The 22,956-nt window shown below is 42.3% G+C and overlaps 1 protein-coding gene across 7 annotated transcripts in view; it reads right to left on the reverse strand.

Moving 5' to 3' along the window:
* LOC121919743 (cullin-7-like) overlaps positions 1 to 22,956 on the reverse strand; it is a 36,868-nt gene that overhangs the window by 3,148 nt on the left and 10,764 nt on the right. For 6 of the 7 annotated variants that reach the window (XR_006101573.1, XR_006101574.1, XM_042446621.1 and 3 more), the window contains exons 6-25: positions 22,072 to 22,256; positions 20,048 to 20,423; positions 18,348 to 18,549; positions 16,377 to 16,584; positions 15,713 to 15,906; positions 15,186 to 15,394; positions 14,535 to 14,760; positions 8,174 to 8,279; positions 6,455 to 6,682; positions 5,637 to 5,727; positions 5,354 to 5,525; positions 4,849 to 4,954; positions 2,993 to 3,088; positions 2,676 to 2,851; positions 2,210 to 2,343; positions 1,916 to 2,101; positions 1,531 to 1,649; positions 1,224 to 1,406; positions 586 to 743; positions 94 to 328 (exon numbers count right to left, since the gene is read on the reverse strand). Coding sequence is in view for 5 of the 7 variants with exons in the window: in XM_042446621.1 (XP_042302555.1) it covers positions 94 to 328; positions 586 to 743; positions 1,224 to 1,406; positions 1,531 to 1,649; positions 1,916 to 2,101; positions 2,210 to 2,343; positions 2,676 to 2,851; positions 2,993 to 3,088; positions 4,849 to 4,954; positions 5,354 to 5,525; positions 5,637 to 5,727; positions 6,455 to 6,682; positions 8,174 to 8,279; positions 14,535 to 14,760; positions 15,186 to 15,394; positions 15,713 to 15,906; positions 16,377 to 16,584; positions 18,348 to 18,549; positions 20,048 to 20,423; positions 22,072 to 22,256 (3,590 nt within the window). In the remaining 2 variants the exon portion in view is untranslated. The remainder of the gene's footprint in view (positions 1 to 93; positions 329 to 585; positions 744 to 1,223; positions 1,407 to 1,530; positions 1,650 to 1,915; positions 2,102 to 2,209; positions 2,344 to 2,675; positions 2,852 to 2,992; positions 3,089 to 4,848; positions 4,955 to 5,353; positions 5,526 to 5,636; positions 5,728 to 6,454; positions 6,683 to 8,173; positions 8,280 to 14,534; positions 14,761 to 15,185; positions 15,395 to 15,712; positions 15,907 to 16,376; positions 16,585 to 18,347; positions 18,550 to 20,047; positions 20,424 to 22,071; positions 22,257 to 22,956) is intronic. The other variant, XM_042446622.1, reaches the window with a different exon arrangement.

Consider the following 22,956-nt stretch of genomic DNA (forward strand, 5'->3'; position numbering starts at 1 on the left):
GTAAGTAGTCACATGATAAAACAGAAAGGCCTTGGTTTGCAAAAGGCCTCTTTGGCTCATGGGAAGAAGTTCCTGTCCCACATCCCTGCTCACCTCTCCTTCCTGTTCCTCCTCCTCACATTTCCCATCACGATCAAGTTGAAGCAGACGTTTGTCAAACTGCTGCAACTGGAAGAGGTGAAATTGCTGCTGCTGCTCCTCCAACTCACTGAGGTTCTTCAGCATCTGCTGAGGGAAACGGTTGGGGAAGCAGAGTCCAATGTGCTCCACCACAGCACACTCCAACCATGTCTTGCCCTGGGACAGGAGCCGGTCTCCCAGGTAGTACCTGGAGAGGCAAGAAGGTCAGGAGGAGAGAGAAGGCCAGGCAATCTACATTGACCACAACTCATCCCCACTTGTACCTATTCTCTCCCTTGGAGGTCTAGGGCCTAGTTAGTTCCCCTGCAAGAGCCAAGGCTGCTTCAACCCAGCCCTCAGAAGAAAACTCAGGGACTGAAGTTTCATCTGTACTGCACTCCCTACTTGAATCCCACCTCTCCCTCTCCTTGGCTCTGTACCTCTTCACCACCACCAAAGCCTCACCGGTAGAAGTGCTCAAAGGTGTTGGCTAACTCCAGGCCTGCCAAGAAGAGGATGGGCTCCAGACTCTGCTGCAGATGCTGCAAGGTCTCCACATTGCCTGAATCCGCCCAGCTTTCCTGGATCCAGTGGTCGATGTAACGGGCAAACTGCTCACTTACCTGAGGGTCACAGCACAGGAAATGCAAGGTGAACTAGAGCAAAGGAGATGCTCCACAGAGCTCAGTAGAAAAGGGAAGAGATGAAAGGAGAGACTGATGGGAGTAACATGTGGCTACAGCTTCTCAGAGTTGTAGGTCCTTCTAAAGACTTTATGGGAGGGGGTCCATACGCATAAGCCAGGTCTGAGGTCTCAAAATGGATTTTGAGCTGGCAACAAGATAAGGACCAACATTGTGAAATGAAGCTCTGCTTGGTTAAGGCAGGGGGAATGAACTTGATAGACTGATGCCTCAAACATGGCCTACGCGTATGCCCCCCCTCATAAAGTCTCCTCCTAGCTTTAGAAGGACCTACAACTCTGAGAAGCTAAGAACCTGGGTTGATGGGGCAGGACCAGTTCTGATATTTCCATCACTAGGATGCAAGGAGGTGCCCAACCACCATCCCTAGCCTTGCCCATCCACCCTTCCCTTACTCACATGCATGGCTGTCAAGAAGGAGAGCTGCAGCAAGCCCCCAGAGAAGCCGTGGCACAGAGCCAGCCTGAAGGACATCTGTTGCCCAAAGAGCTCTTCCATGGCGGTGCGGAGGCGCAGGTAAGTGCTGCAATACTGCTCTACAAAGTCTGAGGCTTGCCAGGAGAACTCCAGGAACCACTTCACCTAGATAAAACCACAGGGCCACTAGCAACATTACAGGATCCAAATCTACAACCTGTTACCCAGTTTGGTGGGGACTTTTGATCTCTCTTAAAGGTCCTCTTGTTGTCATCTCTCGGCCACCTACCTGCTGTTGGACCACACCTTTCCAGCACTGTGTGATGCCTGCTGTGCTGCTGGGTTTTTTCACAGCTTCCTTGACAGCTCCCAAGCGTGACTCTATGTTCTTCCCATTCTTTCCATCTGCTATGTAAGGTTAACACAGCATTACCAATGACATTTGGACATACAGGTACCAGAGTCCTCAGACAGCCACCTCCAATCTCTTGGTCCTTCAACAGGTTTCTTCCTGCCTAGCAAGACTCTGCTACCCACTCAGTACCCACTTCCTCTATACAGTCTCCTCCTAGGCTTAGAGGGACCTATATTCTTGTTCTTACCAAGACAACTACAAGGACTTCCCTACTGTTTCCTTACCACTTCTTGCTTACTGCCTCCCAGCCCCTCCTTACTTGATTTCGCAAGGGGCTTCATCTCCTCAGGCTCAGAACTGCTGGAGTCCACATGCACCAGAAGGTGACTCAGACGCCGGACGCAGGAGTTGAAGATCGCAGCTTGGCTCTTGCCCTTCCAGGCTGCCTCCAAATTATCCAAGTATTGGCTTAGCAGCCATGACAAGGAGCTGATGCCACTGGGATCTGAAAGACCAGAAAGCACCACAAATAAATAAAGTTGCCAGAAAAGGGGAGACTGGCCATATTGTATGACCACCATGGCCCTTAGCATGAAAGAAAGGGATTCTGCACCTGGAGAGGTGATGTTCTGCACCAAAGGAGTGATCAGAGCCTCCCAGCAGGTCTTGCCCAGGGCCTGGGCAGCCTCATCGTCAGGAAGGAAGTGATCAGCAAACACTTGCTCATGGCGCAACACACTGTTCAACCTGCAGGAGCAAAGACAGACAGCATGTGCTTCTTGGCTCAAAGTGCAGGGGGAGGGGTATTCAACAATACTTGTGAGGGAGGGAGTAATGGGACAACGAAGGGCACAGGTTTGAACAAACTAAGGCACTGAGAGGGACAGAAAGTGGGTAGCTATCTTGCAGTATGTTGGGAATGAGGGATAAGAAGTTTGGTTCTCTTATACCACAAAAAGGAGCATCTCTGGGAACAAGCTCTAGCTGAGATTCCTTCCTCTTTCCCTACATCCCAGACCATCCCATTATCTTTCCCATTTGCAGCTCTGGACAAAATAGATTCTCCAGGAATGCCTGACCTGTTGAAGAGCTGCAGCAGCTGCATCCGGTCTTCAGAGATTTCCTGACACCACGTGTGGGCCTTGGTGGTGTAGAAGAGGAAGGTGCGCCTGCACAGCTGCTCCTTGAAGATGGGCCAGAAGGTGGGCTTTGGACCCAGCACCTCAAGGCCACGCACACGCGTGTCAATGCCACCCTGTGAATGACAAAGCCCTCTTCAGTGACACCATTTTTCTGGGAGGATTATTTAGACAAAGCAGTAGTTTGGTTTAGGAGTCCTTCCCACCTGGCAGCTTTGCAACTGGCAACAACAGGTAAATTTTGATCTCCTTCCTACCTGCTGACAACGTTTAATCTTGATCTGTATGATGGGCCAAAAGCAACTCATGTTCTCCAAGAGGATCACCCTGTTGGCCAATGGTGGGATATTCACCTTTTGGGAAAAGGAAAAGCCATAATATCGCTGACTGACATACATGGAGATACCATGAAGATCCCCATTTATTATAGAGCAGGGAAAAAGTACAAGGAAGGAATTCCCAATGCTCACCAGCACCCACCTCAGTTGAAAAAAGTGTCACGCCAGAGCTTGTAAACACTTTTTAGCTAAAATTCCCCTAACGCCCCCCCCCCCCTTTTTCAGGAAACCATAGGAAATGTAGCCTCCAAAAAAGCAACTTTTCCATGACATGGCCAAAGCAATGCAAAACAGCCCTAGATGAGGCTTCTTGATGACAGAAAGTAAAGAGAGAGGAGACCACAAGAGACTGAAGAAGCTGGACGGCAGAATGTCTGGCATGAAGCACTGCATCCCAGTGTTTTCAAGTCAACTTCAGTGAGACACAACACAGATTTATTTATTTATTCATTTGTTCATTTAATATCCTGCCTTTCTCTCAAGATGCGATTCAAGGCAGAAGATACATAGAGGCCGAAAAAGAAAACAAACAAACAAGTCAAGGTCTTACAGACTCAAATGAGCCTACAATCAGTGGACAGATGGCTTGTTCTGTGCATTGTAAAACACCTGTGCCAGCATACCAGCCATTCATCACTATAACTGTAGATAAGCAACTAAACAGTGTGCAGTGGGCATGCCTGTGCAACTCTGTGTCCCAGTAAGCCCAGGCAGCCTTCACTCCATAACTGAAATCAGTTGTTCAATAGGACAATAACAAAGATCTAAGTCAGAAGTGGACAATGGGGTTCCAATTCCCTCCACACCTGTCACCACAGGCCACATTCACTCTAAGCAAGTCCATATACTGTACCTCTGGGTCTTGTGGGGGGTACGTTGTGACTTTTAAGAGATTTGACCATTTCAGAGGGATTGCAGAGGGAAACAGAGGTATTTGAGGGTGGTATGGCGCTGTGGGGTGCTTGTGGGGGTAGAGGGGGATATTGTTGTTTCTTTTCAAATGTCTGGGGGGATTTCTGTGTGTTTTCACACATCTGGGGGTTTTCTGAGTGGTTTGGGGACACAAATTTCCTGAAAGCCAAATCATTTTTTAAAGTTAGAGTTAAGTTTTTAAGTTAAGTTTTTTTAAGCTGAGGGACTTGTGGTGGGCTTCTGTGGCTACAAAAGTAGGACCCAGGAGCTGCCTATGGCTCATACAATGTGCTATCCCCACCTACTGTCTACGTAGTTTTCAGGCCAAGCACTTCTTCCTGAATGTCTAGCTGTGGTGTTACAAATATCAAGAGGGACAGCTCAGAAGACTAAGTAGAATCCAACAGGGGGAAAAAAAGACTAGAAGAGAGAGTGAGGAATCCCTGGTCTACAACTCCCATCAGCCCTGCCCAATGAAGGATTGTCTAAATTGTAATCCAAGACATATGGAGGACCAAACGTCCACCACCCCTAGGCTAGAAGCAGCATAAGACATGACCTCAGTTAACACCATCTATTTGCCCATCTAGCCAAGTAATGTCCACTCTTGCAGTGGCTCTCCAGAATTTCAAGCAGAAGTCTCCGCCATCTCCCTCTACCTGCTCCTTTTACCTGGAGATGCCAAGGACAGAGGCTGAGACCTTCTGCATGTGGAGTGTAGACTGTGCCTAAAGCTGTGGAATAAAGGCAAAACTGTTTAATGTGTCCCTCACAGCAAGGAAACCCCAGTAAGGTACTTGGTGCTCTGAAGTCTCTGGCCATAGAGGCATTTTTAGGTGACTGGGACAGGCCACAGCACTGACCATATTGAGCTTGGTGCTGATGCTGGAGGTGCTCTCCCCTCCCATGACCATAATCCGGGCTGGCATGTAGCTGGAATCCTCACTGGCCACCAACAGAGACATCTGCCTGTACAGGGGAGAGAGCAGTGGCTTCAGAGTAAGAGCTAGGGACCTGTTGAAGACTCAACGCTAGAAGGCACTCCTGCGTTGTTCCTTAGTAACTAATTCCTTTGCATGTGTTTGGCTCTGCAAGCAACCAAGCTCTTCACACGGCATCCAACCCTACATTTTATCTTGGTCCCCCAAGGAACAGTTCAAGAGAAACCTCAATTAAATATTTTCCATGCAAAGAATGACAATTTGATCACTCTTGCCATTTGTAGACAAAAGACCATGCCAGGCAAATTGGGCAGAAATGCCACCCCCTTTAATTTTCCAAATGTTACGATGGTAGAGAAGGCCCCTCAAGCTGAAGCCCCAAAACTGTCCCCCCCCCCACAACCCCATTTAATCCATGCACACTCACTGGACTACCACCCCATGGTGCATGTAGACATTGATGTAATGGGAGCCAGTACTGCCATTTGACTCCCAATAGGTTTTGGGGTTCCCATCTGTCAAATTATTGGCCATCTGGGGGTTGGAGGACACTTCCACTCTCTCCCAGCACTTGTCCTCTTTTACTTCCATACTGCAGCCTAAAGCCAAAGGAGAAACCATTGAAAGGCTCTAGGCTTGGCATAAGCACGCAAAGCATTAACAGGAATGAAACAGATGTAACACAAAAGATTAAAAGGATGGATGCTCACCTTGACACAGATTGTGTAGCAACACATCAAAGAAAGGGATGTTGATAGGCTGATGACTTTGTCTGTGTTCTTCTATCTGTCCTAGAACCATCTGTGAATGGGGAAAGGGAGAAGCAGGGGAGAAACAGGATAACAGAGAGGAGGGGGATAATAGACCAGAGATGACCATTTTTATGAAAATACACCTACTGGGGACAGAACTTGTTTAAAGAACATAAGATCCCAAGAAGAGCTCTGCTAGGCTAAAAGCCTATCTAGTCTTTTTTTCTTGTGAGCCACCTTTCTGGAAGAAAGGCAGCATAAAAATGAAATAAACAAATAGTTCAGCATTTTGTTTTTTACAATGGCCAAACATTTGCCTCTGGAAAGTCCACAAACAAGGGAGAAAAGGCACACTCTCCTAAAATACATGTTCCTCCCTCTAAAACTGACATACAAATGCAAGCTGCTTCTGGCAAGAATAAATAATTCATCATGATTAGTAATCATTGATAGTCCCATCATCTAGGAATGCTTCATCTACCAATGCTATCAATCCCCCTTTATAGCTGGCCAAGTTGGTGGCTATCTCCATGTTCTGTGGCAGTAAATTCCACACTGTACTATATTAAATGATAGTTCAGCTTCAATAGATGATCCCAGGTTCTAGTATTACAAGGATGGGAGACACTTCATAATGGTAATTAAGATCTAAGCTGTTCCTAGGCCATCTCGTCAGTTTCTATGTCAGTCCATTTGCTCACAGCATCCTATGCATTTGGCTCATCTGCTTGAAATAATCTCCCAAACTAGAACCATACAAGGGACCTGAGATTCACCTGAATGCAGCCAGCCAGGATGCTGACTGTCATTGTCTTATATAGGCTGGCATATTTCTCACAGTTACTCAGGATGTCCCCCATTTCTGTCACCCACAGCAGGCTGGAACTGTGTTTCTCCATGACTTTAGTCAAGGCTTCTTGTGCACCCATACAGCACATCAGAACAGCACAATCTTTGTTGATGGTGGCCAGGCAGTGCAGGAAACAGATGAACTCCTGAACAATCTGCAGACAAACAGGAGGTGCATTGGCCAGTCAAGACTACTACAAGGTTATCTGAGTGGCATTTAACTTATTTTCCCATCATTTTTCCTCCTCAAACATTTTTTTATGGAATGGATTCCTTGTGTATCATCCTGTTAGTTCCAACATAGGTAAATCTGGTTGATTCGGTGATTCTATTCTAGTTGGGAATAACACAATCTTGCAAGCGAGAACACCTTTTTTTTAAAAGTAGGTTAGCAGTAATCAGTGGCCCTCCAGATGTTTTGGGACAATAGGTCCCCTTGATCCTAGCCAGCATGGCCAAGAGTCAACAATGATAGGAGCTGAATTCCACAACATCTAGAGGGGCACTTAGGTTCTTAAGAATTAATTGTGAAAAGAGAGAAATTAAAATTGTGGTATTGTAATTTTGGCCCGACAGCAGACAAATCTCAAACATTTTACATGTGCCAATTTCAATCAGATTTTTTAAAATTTATTTTCACATGCTTGTGACTTCACACATTTCTATCCCACTTTTAATTTTTTTAATTTTTTTTAATATTATTAAAACACCTACCTATACATATGAATAAAAACACATTTAAAATATAGCAATAAATAAAAACCAAATAAAGCATCAGCAAATTAGAACATTAAAAGAAGCAGCATCAAACCAACATCACCAGATAAAACAGCAAAGAAACAAAAGCTTTCAGCAGATAACTTAAGAAAACAACCGTTCACAAAAAGCTTGAGCAAATAAAAAGGCAAAAGAGGAGGATTATTTTTCTTTAATTACTGGCATATCTAGGAGTGATCATATTACACCAATATTAAAGTCACTTTATTGGCTGCCAATTAGTTTCCAGGCAAGGTACACATTTTTGGTTGTTACCTTTAAACCCCTACTTGGTTTGGCCCCAGGTTACCTCCAGGATTGCCTTCTACCATGTAATCTGCCCTGTATCCTCAGGTCCTCTATGCAACATTTATTTCTTTCAGCCAAAACTAGGTGTACCATATTTATCCAGAGGACATTTCCCCCGGCTGCTCCCCAACTGTAGAAAGAGCTGCCAGAGGAGATTTGTCACCTGTATATGCTGCTTGAGTTCAAAATAACACTAAAGGCCAGTCTCTTCCAACATGTGCATTAAGATGATTTTTAAATTATGATTTTTAAAGTATGAGATGATTGTTTTTAATATATATTGATATTGTATGCTTTTTAACAGATGTTATGTGTTTTTAACTGGTGTTCTGTATCCAAACTGTTGTATTTTAATATCTTGTTGTTCTCTGCCTTGATCCATAGGGAAAAGTGTGCAAGGAATAAATATGATTACTTATTATTATTATTATTATTATTATTGGGGGGAAGCAGTATACAAATATGCAGAGGAAGAGGAAGAAGACTTGCAAAAACAACATTCTAGACAATTAATTCTATAGAACAGCTACAACTTGTAAGACTGGCTCAAAAAACATACAGCAAAATGACTCTGTCCTTACCTCTCGGTCATTTATATGAGCAATCATGGAAGACAAGCAAGGCTCAATAGTCTTATGCCACGGTACATCATCTTTCTGGGAATTAGCCAAACACTTGTTCAAAATCCTGAATTGAAAGGGGAAAGATTCAAGTTTTGCTTCTAAAACAGTTTGCAAAATTGGCCAAAGCAAGTGCATCAATAGAAGTATAGTGTCTAGATCAAGGGAAGTAATAGTGCCACTCTATTCTGCTCTGGTCAGACTCCACCTGTAATATTGTGTCCAGTTCTGGGTACCACAATTCAAAAAGGATGTTGAGAAACTGGAGCGTGTCCAAAGGAGGGCGACTAAAATGGTGAAGGGTCTGGAAACCATGCCCTATGCGAAACAACTTAGGGAGCTGGGGATGTTTAGCCTGGAGAAGAGGAGGTTACGGGGTGATATGATAGCCCTGTTTAAATGCTTGAATGGATGTCATATTGAGGAGGGAGCAAGCTTGTTTTCTGCTGCTCCAGAGACTAGGACCTGGAGCAATGGATGCAAGCTCCAGGAAAAGAGATTCCACCTCAACATTAGGAGGAACTTCCTGGCAGTAAGATCAACAGTAGAACACACTCCCTCGGAGTCTAGTGGAGTCTCCTTCCTTGGAGGTCTTTAAGCAGAGGCTGGATGACCATCTGTTGGGGATGCTTTGATTGAGAGTTCCTGCATGGCAGGGGCTTGGACTGGATGGCCCTTGCGGTCTCTTCCAACTCTATGATTCTAAGTCTGCACAAAAAGTTGTATGCATTTCTATGTACACTTCTCCTAACAGTTTTTTTTAAATTTGCACACTATTAACAAGCAATGCTCCCAAATATGTTGCATTTTAGTGCATACCTTAAACTGAGATAAATTTTTTTCTGAAAAAAAAAACGTTGGAAGGGGACATAAGAGATATCTAGTCCAACCCCCTGCCAAACAGAAATGAACAATTAAAGCATGCCTGGAAGATGCCCATCTGTTTAAAGACCTTCACAGAAGGAAAGTCTACTACTCTGAGTAGTTCATTCCTATTGCAGAACAACTCTTACAGTAAATGAGTTCTTCCTAATGTTTACAACCTAGAGAACATCCCTGAAGAATTTAAAGACAATGTGAAAATATTAGTAAGCCTAATGGACAAGGAACCAGATGAACTCTGGACTGTATCCAGGGACATTGTCAGGGTGGAATGCAGAAAAACACTATATGTAACCAAAAGGAAAGATAAGCCTCAATGGATGACAGAAGGAACTCTTCAAGCGGTTAAGGACAGAAGAGCAGTAAAAGTGAAAAGTGACAGAGACAGAGACAGAACCTTGAATGCAACTGTCTAATGACTAGTGTCCACAGATAAACTATTACAATCAACAATACAGAGAAACAGAAGTTGACAAAAAAGAGAAGAACTAGACATCTCTTCATTTCAAACCTAGAGTGGAGATGATAGACAACCAGTAGGGGAATACATTGTAGAAATAAAGTGAAGTTGGAAACAATACTCCAAAGAACTGTACAAAAGAGATGAAATGATGGCAGATTAATTTGAAGAAGAACCATATGAAGATGAACCCCCAATTTAAGAAAATGAAATGGAAGCAGCACTCAGACTAATGGGGGGAAATAAATATCGATGAAATACCAATAGAGCTGCTTCAGCTTATGAAAACAGATTCTATTCTAGTTCTTACTAAAATCTACCAACAAATATGGAAAACAAAACAGTTTGAGACTGCTTTAACTGCCCTGGCTCAGTGCTACGGAATCCTGGGAATTATAGTTTATTGTGGTACCAGGGCGCTCTGACAGAGAAGGCTAAATGTCTCACAAAACTACAGTTCCCAAAATTCCTAGCATTGATCCAGGGCAGTTAAAGCCGGCTCAAACTGGATTATTTCTGCAGTGTGTTTTGGACCATGCATTGCAGTCCCAAAGAAAGGGAATAAAAAGGATTGTAGTAACTACAGAACTATTGCATTGATTTCCCATGCAAGCAAACTGATGCTCAAAATTCTACAAGAAAGATTTTTGCCATATGTGGAAAGAGAAATACTGGATGTCCAAGCAGTGTTTCATAGACAAAGCCTTTGACTAGACAGATCACAAAAAGCTATGGCTCACTCATAGAGAAACAGAGTGCCACAACATTTGATTGTACTGATACATACAGTGTACAGAGAAATAGAATGGTTTCCAACTGGCAAACCAAGTGGGTCAGACAGGATTGGATTTTATCACCCTATTGGTTTAACTTGTATGCCGAAAACATCATACGTAAAGCAAGATGAGATTCAGAAGATGGAGATGTGAAAATTGGATGAAGGATCATCAATAATCTAAGATACGTAGATGACACCAGACTACTAGCAGCACACATATCAAAGACTTGGAACGATTATTGAATAAAGTCAAGGAAGAAAGTGCAAAGGGAGGGCTACAGCTGAACATTAAAAACCCCAAAAATAATAACCCCAGAGGATTTAGATAACTTTAAAGTAGACAATGAAGACACTGAAGTAGTTCAAGATTTTTAATGTATTGACTCATTCATCAACCAGAGTAGAGAATGTAGTCATGGAAACTGAAGTAGATTAAGACTGGGAAGGGCAGCATGAAGGAACTAGAAAAGACTCTGAAATGTAAATATATATCACTGAATACTAAAATTAGGACAAGGCATCATAGTTCCCATTTCTATGCATGGGTGTGAAAGCTGGACAGAATGCTAATAGGAAGAAAATCAATTCGTTTGAGATGTGGCGCTAAAGAAGAGTTCAGTGGATACCATGGACTGCTAAAAAGAAAAATAAATGTTAGAACATAAGAGTTGGAAGTGGCCACAAGGGCCATCAAGTCCAACCCTCTGCCATGCAGGAACACAGAATCAAAGCACCCCTCACAGATGGCCATCCAGCCTCTGTTTAAAAACCTCCAAAGAAGGAGAGTCCACAACACTCTGTGTTCCACTGTCAAATAGCTCTTACCGTCAGGAAGCTCTTCCTAATGCTGAGGTGCAATCTCTTTTCTTGAAACTTGAATCCATTGCTCCAGGTCCTATTCCTTGGAGTAGCAGAAAATAAGCTTGCTCCATCCCCAATCCTAGAACAAATCAAGCTGGAACTCTCCCTAGAAGCTAAGATGTCTAAACTGAGGCTGCTGTACTTTGGCCACATCATGAGAATACAACTCACTAGAAAAAATGATAATATTTGGTAAAATGGAGGGCAGTAGGAAGAGATGAAGACAGCACTCTAGATGGATAGACTCAATCAGGGAAGACAAGGCCATGAGTCTACAGAACCTGAGCAGGGCAGCTGAGGATAGGGTAACTTGGAAGTCTCTCATTCATGGGGTCGTCATGGGTTGAAGTTGACTTAAATGCAATTAACAACAACAAAATATTTAAGTGGAATCTATTTTCTTGTATTTTGAACCCATTGGTTCACGTTCTAGTCTCTAGAGTAAAAAAGAAAGAAACAAGAAAACAAGCTTGCTCCATCTTCTACATGACATTCTTTCAGACATTTAAAGATAACTGTCATGTCATGTAATGCCATCTCTAAGGAAATTTGAGTGATGCTACATTGCTCTCTTTCGAACAATTAGAAAAGACCTTTCTTTTTTCAGAGGATTCTTCCAGTTTTTATACATTTACATGTGTTGCTTTTTAAAATTTGTATCACATTTTATGGCATCACAGTTTATTATTTTAGCTTTCTGTAATTCACCTACAGAGCTTTTATGACTGCATGGACAGAAAAACCTAGTAAATTAATAAAAGAACTGAAGAACAGCCAGTCTATTCAAGAAATGTCAGAAGACAATTTAAGTGGTGACAACAGTACAGTAATCAGGTTCTGAGCATGCACCAAAAGCACGGTGGCTGGCCTTCTCTGATAAGGCCAGTCACTTTGCTATAAAAGCAGAATGCCAACATGAAATGCCTTGTGATTAATTATGGACATTGCAAGTATTTACGGGATGAAGGTGCTCATTCCACAATTAAACAAATACAATAAGCAAACCATGCATTGTAAGAACATTGTGAATTTGTGATCCTCGCTCAACGGGAGTAGGAATGCTTCACTAGAAGCTTTTAACCAGAGGCTGGATAGCTGTCAGAATCGCCATACCTGCACCCTGAGCTGTAAAGCCTGCACTGGAAAGAGGGATTGGATTAGATCAGAGGTGAGAATTATGTGGCCAGTCATCTGTAAGTGACTCTCAGAACCCTTTTTGCAGCCCATATTGTCCCCCACCAGAAAAAAAAAATCTTTCCTAAAAAGGGAGTTTTTACTACTGGAAAACTGGTGTGACTTGTAGCAGGTCCCAAGGATGGAAAATAGACTCACACACCCTTGCAACTTGCCCACCCCTGGAACAAATAATCAGAGTTTTTTCATGATTCTTCTAATTCAGCAGGTGTTCCTTGTCATGAAACCATGTAACAAGCCATACTTGCTGGAATTCCCTCATCTACACATTCATAAGCCCTCTCCAGTTTTCAACTGTCAACCTAATTGTATGAATTGTGCAGGCTCTTGTATTCTTCCACCTAACATCAAATCCACAAATGTAGCACTTTTCAGTACAATATTTTGTTGATTAGCTGAAACTATCTCTGTTATAGATGAGGCTATTTCTCAAGTAGTTCATATCCATTTGGCCTAACTTAATTTTAATACAGTTATCATCAATCTATGTTTCTACAAACTGTCAATCAGCCAGTCTCAAAGCATACTCTGGAACTAGCATCAAAGAACCTTAATGATCTGTCTTAACCTTCACCAAGCCTAGCACCACCAGCCCAGACTAACAGCAATTCTCTAGGGTTCTTGCTGGGACTACAACTTCCAACATCCCCAATCAATGACTATGTTGGATGGGGATAATAGGAGTTATTAGGTAAGTTACAGAGTATTACAGGTCACAGTCAGCACTACTAATTCCCAGCTCAGCAAGTTGCTTTTTTTAAAAAATAAAGAACTTTATTAGATACAAAAAACTAACAAATTTACATTAATTCCACATATAAATACCCAAACATTTACATTTACGGTTTAGAATTTTTGAATTAATTCATTTATACCTCACCAACATTTTTTAGCCTTTTTGCAATTCCACCACATATGTATAAATGTGCTTACTTCTTTTGAGCATTTCCAGCATTTGTTGTTGGTTCCTTTATACATTTTAGCTAAACTATTTGGTGTTAAGTACCACCTATATTGCTTCTTACACAGGTTTCCACTTAAATCGTAGCTTAGTGTATATTTTATCCTTGTACTCCAGTTTTTCTCTCATTGCTCAAGTTGTATATTTTGTTTGGCATCTTGGGCCCACTTTATCATAAATTCTTTAATCACTTCTTTATCTAGATCCCACTTTAGGAATAGTGCATAAAACTTGGATGTCCTGTGTGTATCTTCTGACTTTAAGATATCACCAAATTCTTTTTCCTCCTCTCCAGTACCATAATCTTTATATCTCATTTAAATCTCTCTCTTATTTGTCTATAAGTAAACCATCTGCACTGGTATCAGCAAGTTGCTTTAAACTGAATTTAAACAAATAATAAACCAAAGACAAAAGACAATAATGTGGTGAGTGTGTCTGAACGGGTATATGATAACTGCACTAACTGCTGTCTAAAGAGTTGTAAAACACAAAACATTTATTCACAAGGAGGACACAGCTTGTACTATGACATAAAATAGAGTATCCAACTCAACAACATGGTGAGCTCTCCACATTCACTAGGGTTAGGGCTACAGGGCCCCCATGAAAATTGAAAAAAATGCAAATAAAACATACTTTTTTTTACCTGAGAAGATACCTCTCTAGGAATCTCTAGGTCTTCCAATCCAACTCCAATCCAACGTCTATCAGATAGTCAGTATCTGCTAGCCGTTGACTATACTATCATGCTGGAGGATCTACAAATGCCTAGAAAAGTGTTTTCTCTAGGAATTGCTAGGTCTTCCAGCATGACGCTATGGTCAACTTTTGGCAGAGGTGTGCTGGACAATTTAAGAGAGTCCTAGAGAGAACGCATTAATCAAATCTGTGAATAATCAAATCTGCAAAAGTCAGAGTTGCAAATGTGGAAGGCCAACTGTATATGCACGCACACATGCACATGTTCACACATGCACGCACACACATTCAACTAAAAGTCAATGCAAAATGCCTACTTTATGAAGCACAGCAAACAGACATTAACACTTTGGATAAAATAGGCAGACAGAAACATGCAAGCACAAAATACTTTCTGTTAGCAGATACATGCAAAGACATTAAAGCATTATCACCAGGCAAACACACACCAGAATGCACTACCAATCAACTAGGTGATCCTTGCCTTAAAGCTTCCAGGTGTACATCCTTCTCAGATCCCAGCTTGGCCAAGTCTTTGAGCAAAAGCACATCTAACAGAAGCTCATAGATGTTTTCCTCTGGGTGGGTTACCTGACCACAGAGGCAGTACTCCAGTGCCGCCACTATCTCCTTGCAAATGTGGCTGGTGTGCAGGCTGCTCACCAGTTTTGCAAGAGCCACATCTTTAAATTTAAAGGAGGCTCCAGAGTCTGGTTGGGGAGAGAAAACATTTGAAAAGCCATGATTGAAATGTAGCCATTGTCCTGAAGTTTTGTTTTTCAAGATACCCAATTCAGATCAGTTACCAACATTACTAAAAGATACCACTCCCAAAGGAGCAGCGATGCTCTTTTCCACCTCAGAATCCTAAAAAGCAGCAATAAGCACAGAAAACAATTGACTGCATAAGGAGAGGGGTGAGGCCATCTGATGGAGTACTAATCTCTTTAGACCCACCAAAAGATATAGTAGCCTTCTGCCACCTGTCATCCTTCAGCTGTACTGGACTACATTTCCAGACAACGTGCCCATCTGCAGGGCATGAGGATGAGAGAGGATGAGATACTGGTCATAAATGGACTGTTTACACTTTAAAAAATCAGGTTCAAACTTAGGAAATTGAGACATTTTGCACCTGTGTTCTCTTGGCCCTGGGGCAGCTTATGTTCTGTCAGATGTCTCAGCATGATTTGAGCGAGAATCTCATTGGAGCTTTGATCTGACTCACAGCAACTCTGTAGAACTGAATAGAGACCACAGTTTTCCAGCTGCTTTACAAGTTCCTTGCAGTAGTCTACCACCTTGTTCAGCACCAGGAGTCCATTCTGAACTCCTCCCAAGGCTCTGTGGAAAAAGGAAAAAGAGTGACTGTTCCTTGCTAGCATTAACTGCTCAGCAGTTAACTACAGAGGGGAGGGATATATGACAACAACAAAAAAAATGCTCATCTAACATTTCCCAGGCCCCAGAAAGCTAGCAACATTGCCAGCAGCAAAGAAAGAGTCAGTCAGGTTTGTTCTGTGTTTAAGGAGGAACCAAATCCTTGGCCCAAAACCTGAACAGAAACAAAGAGACTACATATCTTTCTGCAAAGTCTGAGTTCTCTTCAGCCTCTGCAAGTTTATGCTCCTTTATCTCTCCCGGATTCCCACTCAAAGTTACCCAGGTGTGGTTAACATCTTCTCAATTGCTGTAGGAATGACACAAAGCAAGTTGTAAGGATCCTTGCTGGAAGAAGAGTTAACATTGGCAATGGTCTGTTGCATCATCTGGACGGCAACATGGTCCAGAGGGTAGGGCTTCCAACAAGCACCTGGCAGCTCACAGTTTCCAGCACCCAGCAGTACCTTCAAAATCTGGAAATCAAAGAGAGCAACTGAGTGGCAAGGAAGAAAGAGGAGTAAACAAGCCAGGGATTGAAACTGGAAAATCCACTCACAGTCTCCCCACTTTACCCAAATACAGCAGTGCCAACTAATCCCTGTGAACAGATCTGGTCAGTGGCCAACAGGGATAGATAGATAGAGAGATCTTGTAGCACCTCTGAGACCAACTGAAGGAAAGAAGTTGGCAGCATGAGCTTTTGTAGACTTAAGTCTACTTCCTCAGGAGCAGAGATAGAAGGGTCTTTTCAGGGGTGGCCCCATATTTGTGGAATCCCCTCCTACTGAGATTTGCTCTGAGTCTTCTCTTCAAAAAAATTAAACTTGCTGTCCCATCTCAGGCTTCCAGTGCAGAGCACCACTCATTCTTTTCCTCTTCTCCCACCTTCACTCCCACCACAAGCAACTGCCTGAGCTTTCACCAATCTCTGGGTCCAACTTACAGCAAGGCCAGCCTGCTGCACTGCTGCTGACGTAGGGTGCTCCTGTATGCAGCGTAGTACAGAGTGAAGCCCACCTTGGCTGGCAAAGGGTACACGCCAGTCATACTTTGCCATGAGCACATACAGCACCTGCAACATCAACACTATGAAAAGTTTTTCCTTCACTCGGTAGCTCAGCAACTCCACCAGCATCTTCACCATTTTCTCCCTGGTGGAAAAAAAAGAAGCAAGTCATCATGTGAAGATATAAGCAAATGGCATAGCAAAAAAACAACTCCTAGCTTACATTCCAGGCAGGAGAGGTATATCTTGACAGTGAACTGAAAATAACTTGTCATACTGCATCTGAAGGTCTAAAATATGAATGAGAAAGCTTTGGCCCTACACGCCATCCCCTGCCATTGAGCCCATCGGCTGAAGGTTCCTAAAGGACCCAAGGTTCCTCACTCATGGTACATAATTGCCTACACCAATTTGGTGCCCTTCAGATGCTTTGGTTTCCAATTCCCATCCCCTGAGTCAACATGATTAATGACAATGAACACTGTGAGTTGTGGTCCAAAATATGTGGAAGACACCAGGTTGGGGAAGGCTCCTGTAAAATCATTTCCAATGTGGCTGCTTAAAATTGAAGAATATACAGACATCTGTTTTCATGCCACATATTTTGATAATAGGCCTACCATTATCTGGGCAAAACAGCTAAAGGTATACTCTAACCCCAGGTAAATAAAGGGTTAATGATGTGTTGGGCTAAGTTACATTTATTGGAGTCAGCATCATGGAAGAGTCACAGAGATCACGAGAGAGAATTACTCAATGAGATGACCGCTTAGGGTGAAAGCTTGGAGATGCTTCCCCAGTGAAGGATATAAAACCATGAGACTAACAAATAAAAAAACTAAAATATAAGGCTTTGATCCAGAACACAATGCAGAAATAATCTGGTTTGAGACCGCTTTAACTGCCCTAGCTCAGTGCTACAGAATCCTGGGAGTTGAAGTTTATTGTGGCACCAGAGCTCTCTGACAGAGAAGGCTAAATGTCTCACAAAACTACAGTTCCCAGAATTCCCTAGCATTGAGCCAAGGCAGTTAAAGCGGTCTCAAACTGGATTATTTCTGCAGTGTGTTTTGGACCTGATATAAAAGCCATGAGACTAAGAGGGACAAAGGACTGGGCCTCCTGTCTCACCTACGGGAAGCTCAATAGAGGTTAAAACAAAGGTTCCAGACTCCCAGCTCCCTGCCATGAACATCCAAGATGCAGAACCATCTGCACACTGTGAGTAGGATAGGGACGTTTAGCTATACGTATTAGGAAATTCTGTTTCTTTTAACCTTGGCTGAATATGATCCAGGCCATTTTGTAACTTTCTAACTACAGTGGAGCCTCGATATCCATGGGCATGCCATCCATGGATTTAAGCATCCGTGGACGACAAGCTGCATTGTCCCCAATGGTGATTCATATATATATATATGGCTGCATTAGTGGCTACATGCACGTCACAACACCATTAGGAACAACAAGACTTGAGGTACTGAGTTTTGTATCCATGGGGTGGGGGGTCCAGAATAGATCTCTCATGGATACCAAGGCCCAACTGTACTTTTAAATAATGCCAGAAAGGAAGTGTCTTCATGTACATGAATATCTTTTGCTACTGTAGATTCCTCACTTAGAATAAAGCTTTCCTTTAAAATATCTCCTGTTTCCCACACTTTTCTCATGTGAATTTTTTCTAAAAAGTAATGCTACTTCAGACTATGAGAAAAAAATAGTTACTTTTTAAAAATTGCAACTTTTTTGCAATAAAATTGAACCCAGAATTGTAACTAGCCACAGGTTTGGTGGGATTGTAACTACCTTTTAAAAAGGAGCATCCCAAGCTCCGATTCTGTATTTCTTTGTACTGTACATCCAGAGCGTGCTGTAAGGAAGACAAGACCTTAAAAAAACACAACTGACCTAATGGAGATTTCACTCTCTGATTTGAGGACTTGTTTCTCTTGCCACTCTCGCCCAGGCTCCTCCTCCAAGAGTTTGGCAATGAATTTGAGACCAGCCATCTGCAATTCCATGTCATTACTGGACTTCTGGATCATCTCCATGGCATCTGCTAGTTGCTCCAAGCTGCTTTTCTTTCCAGCCACCTTCACACTGCAGAAAGCTGACCAACAGATCTATCAGCACAATGGTCCTTCAATCAGTTTCATCAGTGTGAAGTTGAAGGCTTTCATGGCCGGCAATCATGGTTTTTTGTGGGTTTTTCGGGCTATGTGGCCATGTTCTAGAAAATTTTCTTCCTGATGTTTCACCAGCATTTGTGGCTGGCATCTTCAGAGAATGCTTTGCCTGGAAAAAGTTGGGTGTATATATACTATGTGAGCCTGGGAATGCAGGAGTGATTTGCATGTGTATTGTTCTGTGCTGATGGCCGGCCTCAGGCTGGGAGGCTAAAACAAAATAGGAGTAATGTCTGCTAATTGGTGGATTTCAATGGCTTCCCTGTGCATCCTGTCCAGAATTTCAGTGTTTTCAAACAGTATTTTATACGTCAGGAAGAAACAACAAGAAGAAAATCTTCTAGAACATGGCCACATAGCCCGAAAAACCCACAAAAACCCAGTATTTTATACGGTTTGAAAACACTGAAATTCTGGACCATGCCAACCACTACCATGTCAGGATGCACAGGAAAGCCATTGAAATCCACAAACATCTGATAATTTCAACCGGAAAGAAGAAACCCTTAAAGTGAACAAAATTTGGCTACCAGTCCTGAGGAATAGCAAAATAAGGACTAAGCAAATGCAAATGGGAAACCATTCAGAGTCAGGGGCTTTCCCAGCAGATAATGATCACCAATTAGCAGACATTAATCCTCCTTTGCATTAGCCTCCCAGCCTGAGGCCAGCCATCAGCACAGAACAATACACATGCAAATCACTCCTGCATTCCCAGGCTCACGCAGTATATATACACCCAACTTTTTCTAGGCAAAACATTCTCTGAAGATGCCAGCCACAGATGCAGGTGAAATGTCAGGAAAAAATTATTCTAGAACATGGCCACATAGCCCGAAAAACCCACAAAAAACTAAAGATAAATGTCCAACCTGGACCCTGATACCAATACATGGCTACTTCAGAAAACAGCAGGTGCATGCCTAACACCTCCTCCTGCTCCATAAGTCTAATAAAACTTAGGTTATGACATCGCAACATCCTGCATTTCTGCCTCCAGGCACCAATGCTGATGCAACACCTTTTATAACTTCCAATGGAAGATTTAAGCTATACATGGATAATATCATACCACCATGAATGAACATGATCTTGCTTAATTTCAGAAATTAAGCAAGCTTGGGCCTGTACTTGGCTGAGAGCACCCCAGAGAACAGTAAGGTTCTCCAATAGGCCTAGGAAGGTCATGAAACTCTGAGAGTTGTTGCCAATTCAGATTGATAATGTGAGCTAGATGTGCTAATAACCTGCCTTGTTTATGAAGTAGCTTCCTATATTTCTATGGAGAAGAAAGTAGGAATTACATGTCTGTCTCTCATTTCTGATAGCTTTGGTGACCATTGTGCCCAGTTTGTGCCAAAGATAAAGCCTGCTGTAGTCATTTGAACCAAAATGTTAGCTAGGATGTTATTTGGTACTAACCTTTGGTTTTCTCATCCAGGATATCTGGGAAGGAAAGTCCTTCCATTTTGAGGAGTTCATTAATCAATTGTCTGTCAGTCTTCTCTGCCATGGTTGAAGCTGGAGAAGGCACTTCAGCAGATAACAACTCTTTCTTTGGCTTCTTGGATGCCAAGGTTTCTGAGAAGCCACCACAGTTGGTTGGTATTCCATTCACATTTTGGCAGTTCTGCTCTGTCCTTCCTTGGCCAAAGTAATACTTGAGATAGACCTGGGAACTCTGCAGATCACTTTGGGTGCAGCCCTGGCAGTGCTCACTCAGGAAATGCAGCACTTGCTGAGCCAACTCTACCGATACTAACAGCTGGATCAGACCCTCTTCATCTAGCTCCAACAGCTGGAAATACAACAAGTTTTAATGCACAGAGACTACATTATAGATCAAGACTCTCAGGACCATCCATAGCCAGAACAAAGTGTTTAAAAATGACCTGCAAACTGGAAGTGCTGAATGATTCAAAATGTGTGGTTCAATAGGTCCCTACATTCCATAGTAATTTCCTCCACTTAATACTGGTGCATCAGCTGTGCCCCTTTCCTGGCCAAAGGTATACATGCTCTGGGAACCTTCAGGCTATTTTACTGCAAATTTTTTTAATGTGAGGCTGCTTCTGAAGATAGTTTGGAATCCACCTGAAACTCATGCTGGTGGAAGAGATGACAGGAAGCATTTTTTCTGTTAATTCCATCTTTCTCTTCAACCCCAGTATACTTGTCCCCAAAGCACTTGAGTAGATTTTTAGAGAGTTCAGAGAAAGAAGTCCCATGAGATTACTGCTTTTGGTGCAACATAGATTTAACACAAGCTTTCCTCTCATCAATGCTTTTTGAGAATTGCTTCCTTTCTACTGACAGAAATATCTTATGAACAGAGATCCATTCATGGTAATGTACAATGCAGTCTTATGTTTCACCTTCTGTCTATTCATTATCTGTTACTATTGACAACTGCCATCAAGTCATCTTCGATTTATGGCAACCCAATTAAAAACAGACAGACTATCTGATTGACTGGAATATTTTTTCATAATGCTCCATCTATCTGGTGAAATTTGTGGACTCTGGTCCACAAAAACTTTATGTCAAAATTAGTAAACTTTCGTCCTTCCAAATGTTTTGACTTACAAGTTCCATTAGAGTAGAGTGGGGAAATGTGGCCCATAGGCCACATAAAGGACCCAAATCCCCCTTTGGGAGACCTACAGCCCCCTAACTCTCACTTATTTTTTAAAATGTGCATGGTTTTCAAGTGCCACACAGAAATGGGCAAAAATGCATAACAATGACACCCTGCTCACCCAGAACCCACCCACACCTCCATTTGTGGTTGTTCCTCTCAAAATAGTGACTGGAAATGACATGACATCACTTCTAGATACCCTTTTGAGATGGAGGTATTTTGGCACACTGGGGGAAAGTGGCCTGCAGAACATTGGAGCCTGACGTTTGGGCAATTACCAACCTCTGTGTTAGGCCCACCCAGCATGTCCAATAGCAACAGATTATGGGAATACATACTCCAACCATCACCAAGGGTTCCTCAGTGCTTATGCCATATAAAAATCATTAGCCTTAAAGGGATCAGGAGATTACCGCTTTTGCTGCAACACAAATTTAACACAGATTTCCTTATTTGGATATTTTTTCCTGTTAGCCACTATGAGAACACTGTGTACTGCTGCCAGGTGCAGGACAGGAGTTATTGGCCATACTGACTGGGAATGATGGAAGAAGTAGCACTAATTTCTCTGAGGTATTTGCAACCTCATCTTGAATTGGTAAAACAGTTACTTAAAAAAATAAAGTCTAGGAGAAAATGTAATGAAGATGGTGAAACCAGGGTAAGGGTGAAGGGTAGAAATACAACTTTGGAACTCATGATGTACATGTCTGAGAACAGAGACTGATAATAATTCCTCATTTGCTCATTCCTTTCTCTGTTTTTTAACCCTCTCCCAGAACTGGTTCTTTCTTGCTCTTTTTACCTTGTGGTTCTGCTGGATGAGCTCAAGAAGTTCCTGTTGCTTGTTTGGTTCTAGTGTCTTAACAAAGAAGAGCAACTCCCACCATTCAGCCCGATTCAAGGTCCCAGACACTTCATTTATCTGATCTGTCAGATATGGCATAGAATACAGTCCCCCAAGTGGTTTGCAGTACACTGTCTGGTAAACTGCAGGTAAAAACAAAATTTATGGCTTTTCATAAAATACATTTAAGATTTGCCATCAAAGGAGAATTATTTAGTCCAAGAAGAAGCAAGACATCTCTTTTTTTCATTCACCAAAGTAAACTGAATTCTGCATCTCAGTATTATACATGTTTACTCAGAAGCTACACAGAATTCAGTACAGCTTACTCCCACATAAGTGCATGTAAGATTTCTCAGTTAACATACAGTCAAACTGGCAAAGAAACAAAATAATGAAAGACTAGCAACCAATAAAAGTCAATATTACAGCACCGTTTTCCTAAGTGCTTGACGTATAATTATTTATATCACCTGTGTCAGGTAGGCTGGTATTATCGCTTTCACAATAGCAATGGAATGCTTAGGTTTAGACATAGCCACTTACCTAAAGAATTCAGAGTGAAAAGAGATCTGGATCTACCATTGTAATAATATCATAATTATTTTTATATGGCTGGTCGGTCAGAGGCAATAAATTCATCCCCACAGATGAAAACAGTGAGAAATCTTGTAACACTGGGGATTTGTGTTTGAATGTTCTTATTTCCCTTTTCCCTAACCATCCCCTTTTTCATAAATATAGTGTCTTTTCTTAATTGTAAGCCTAATGGCAGGAAATTGCTTGTACTTTAAGTGTGTGTGTGTGTGTGTGTGTGTGTGTGTGTGTGTAGATAGATAGATA

Source organism: Sceloporus undulatus, chromosome 1 (genome assembly GCF_019175285.1).
Source record: "Sceloporus undulatus isolate JIND9_A2432 ecotype Alabama chromosome 1, SceUnd_v1.1, whole genome shotgun sequence".
Taxonomy (NCBI): Eukaryota; Metazoa; Chordata; class Lepidosauria; order Squamata; family Phrynosomatidae; genus Sceloporus; species Sceloporus undulatus.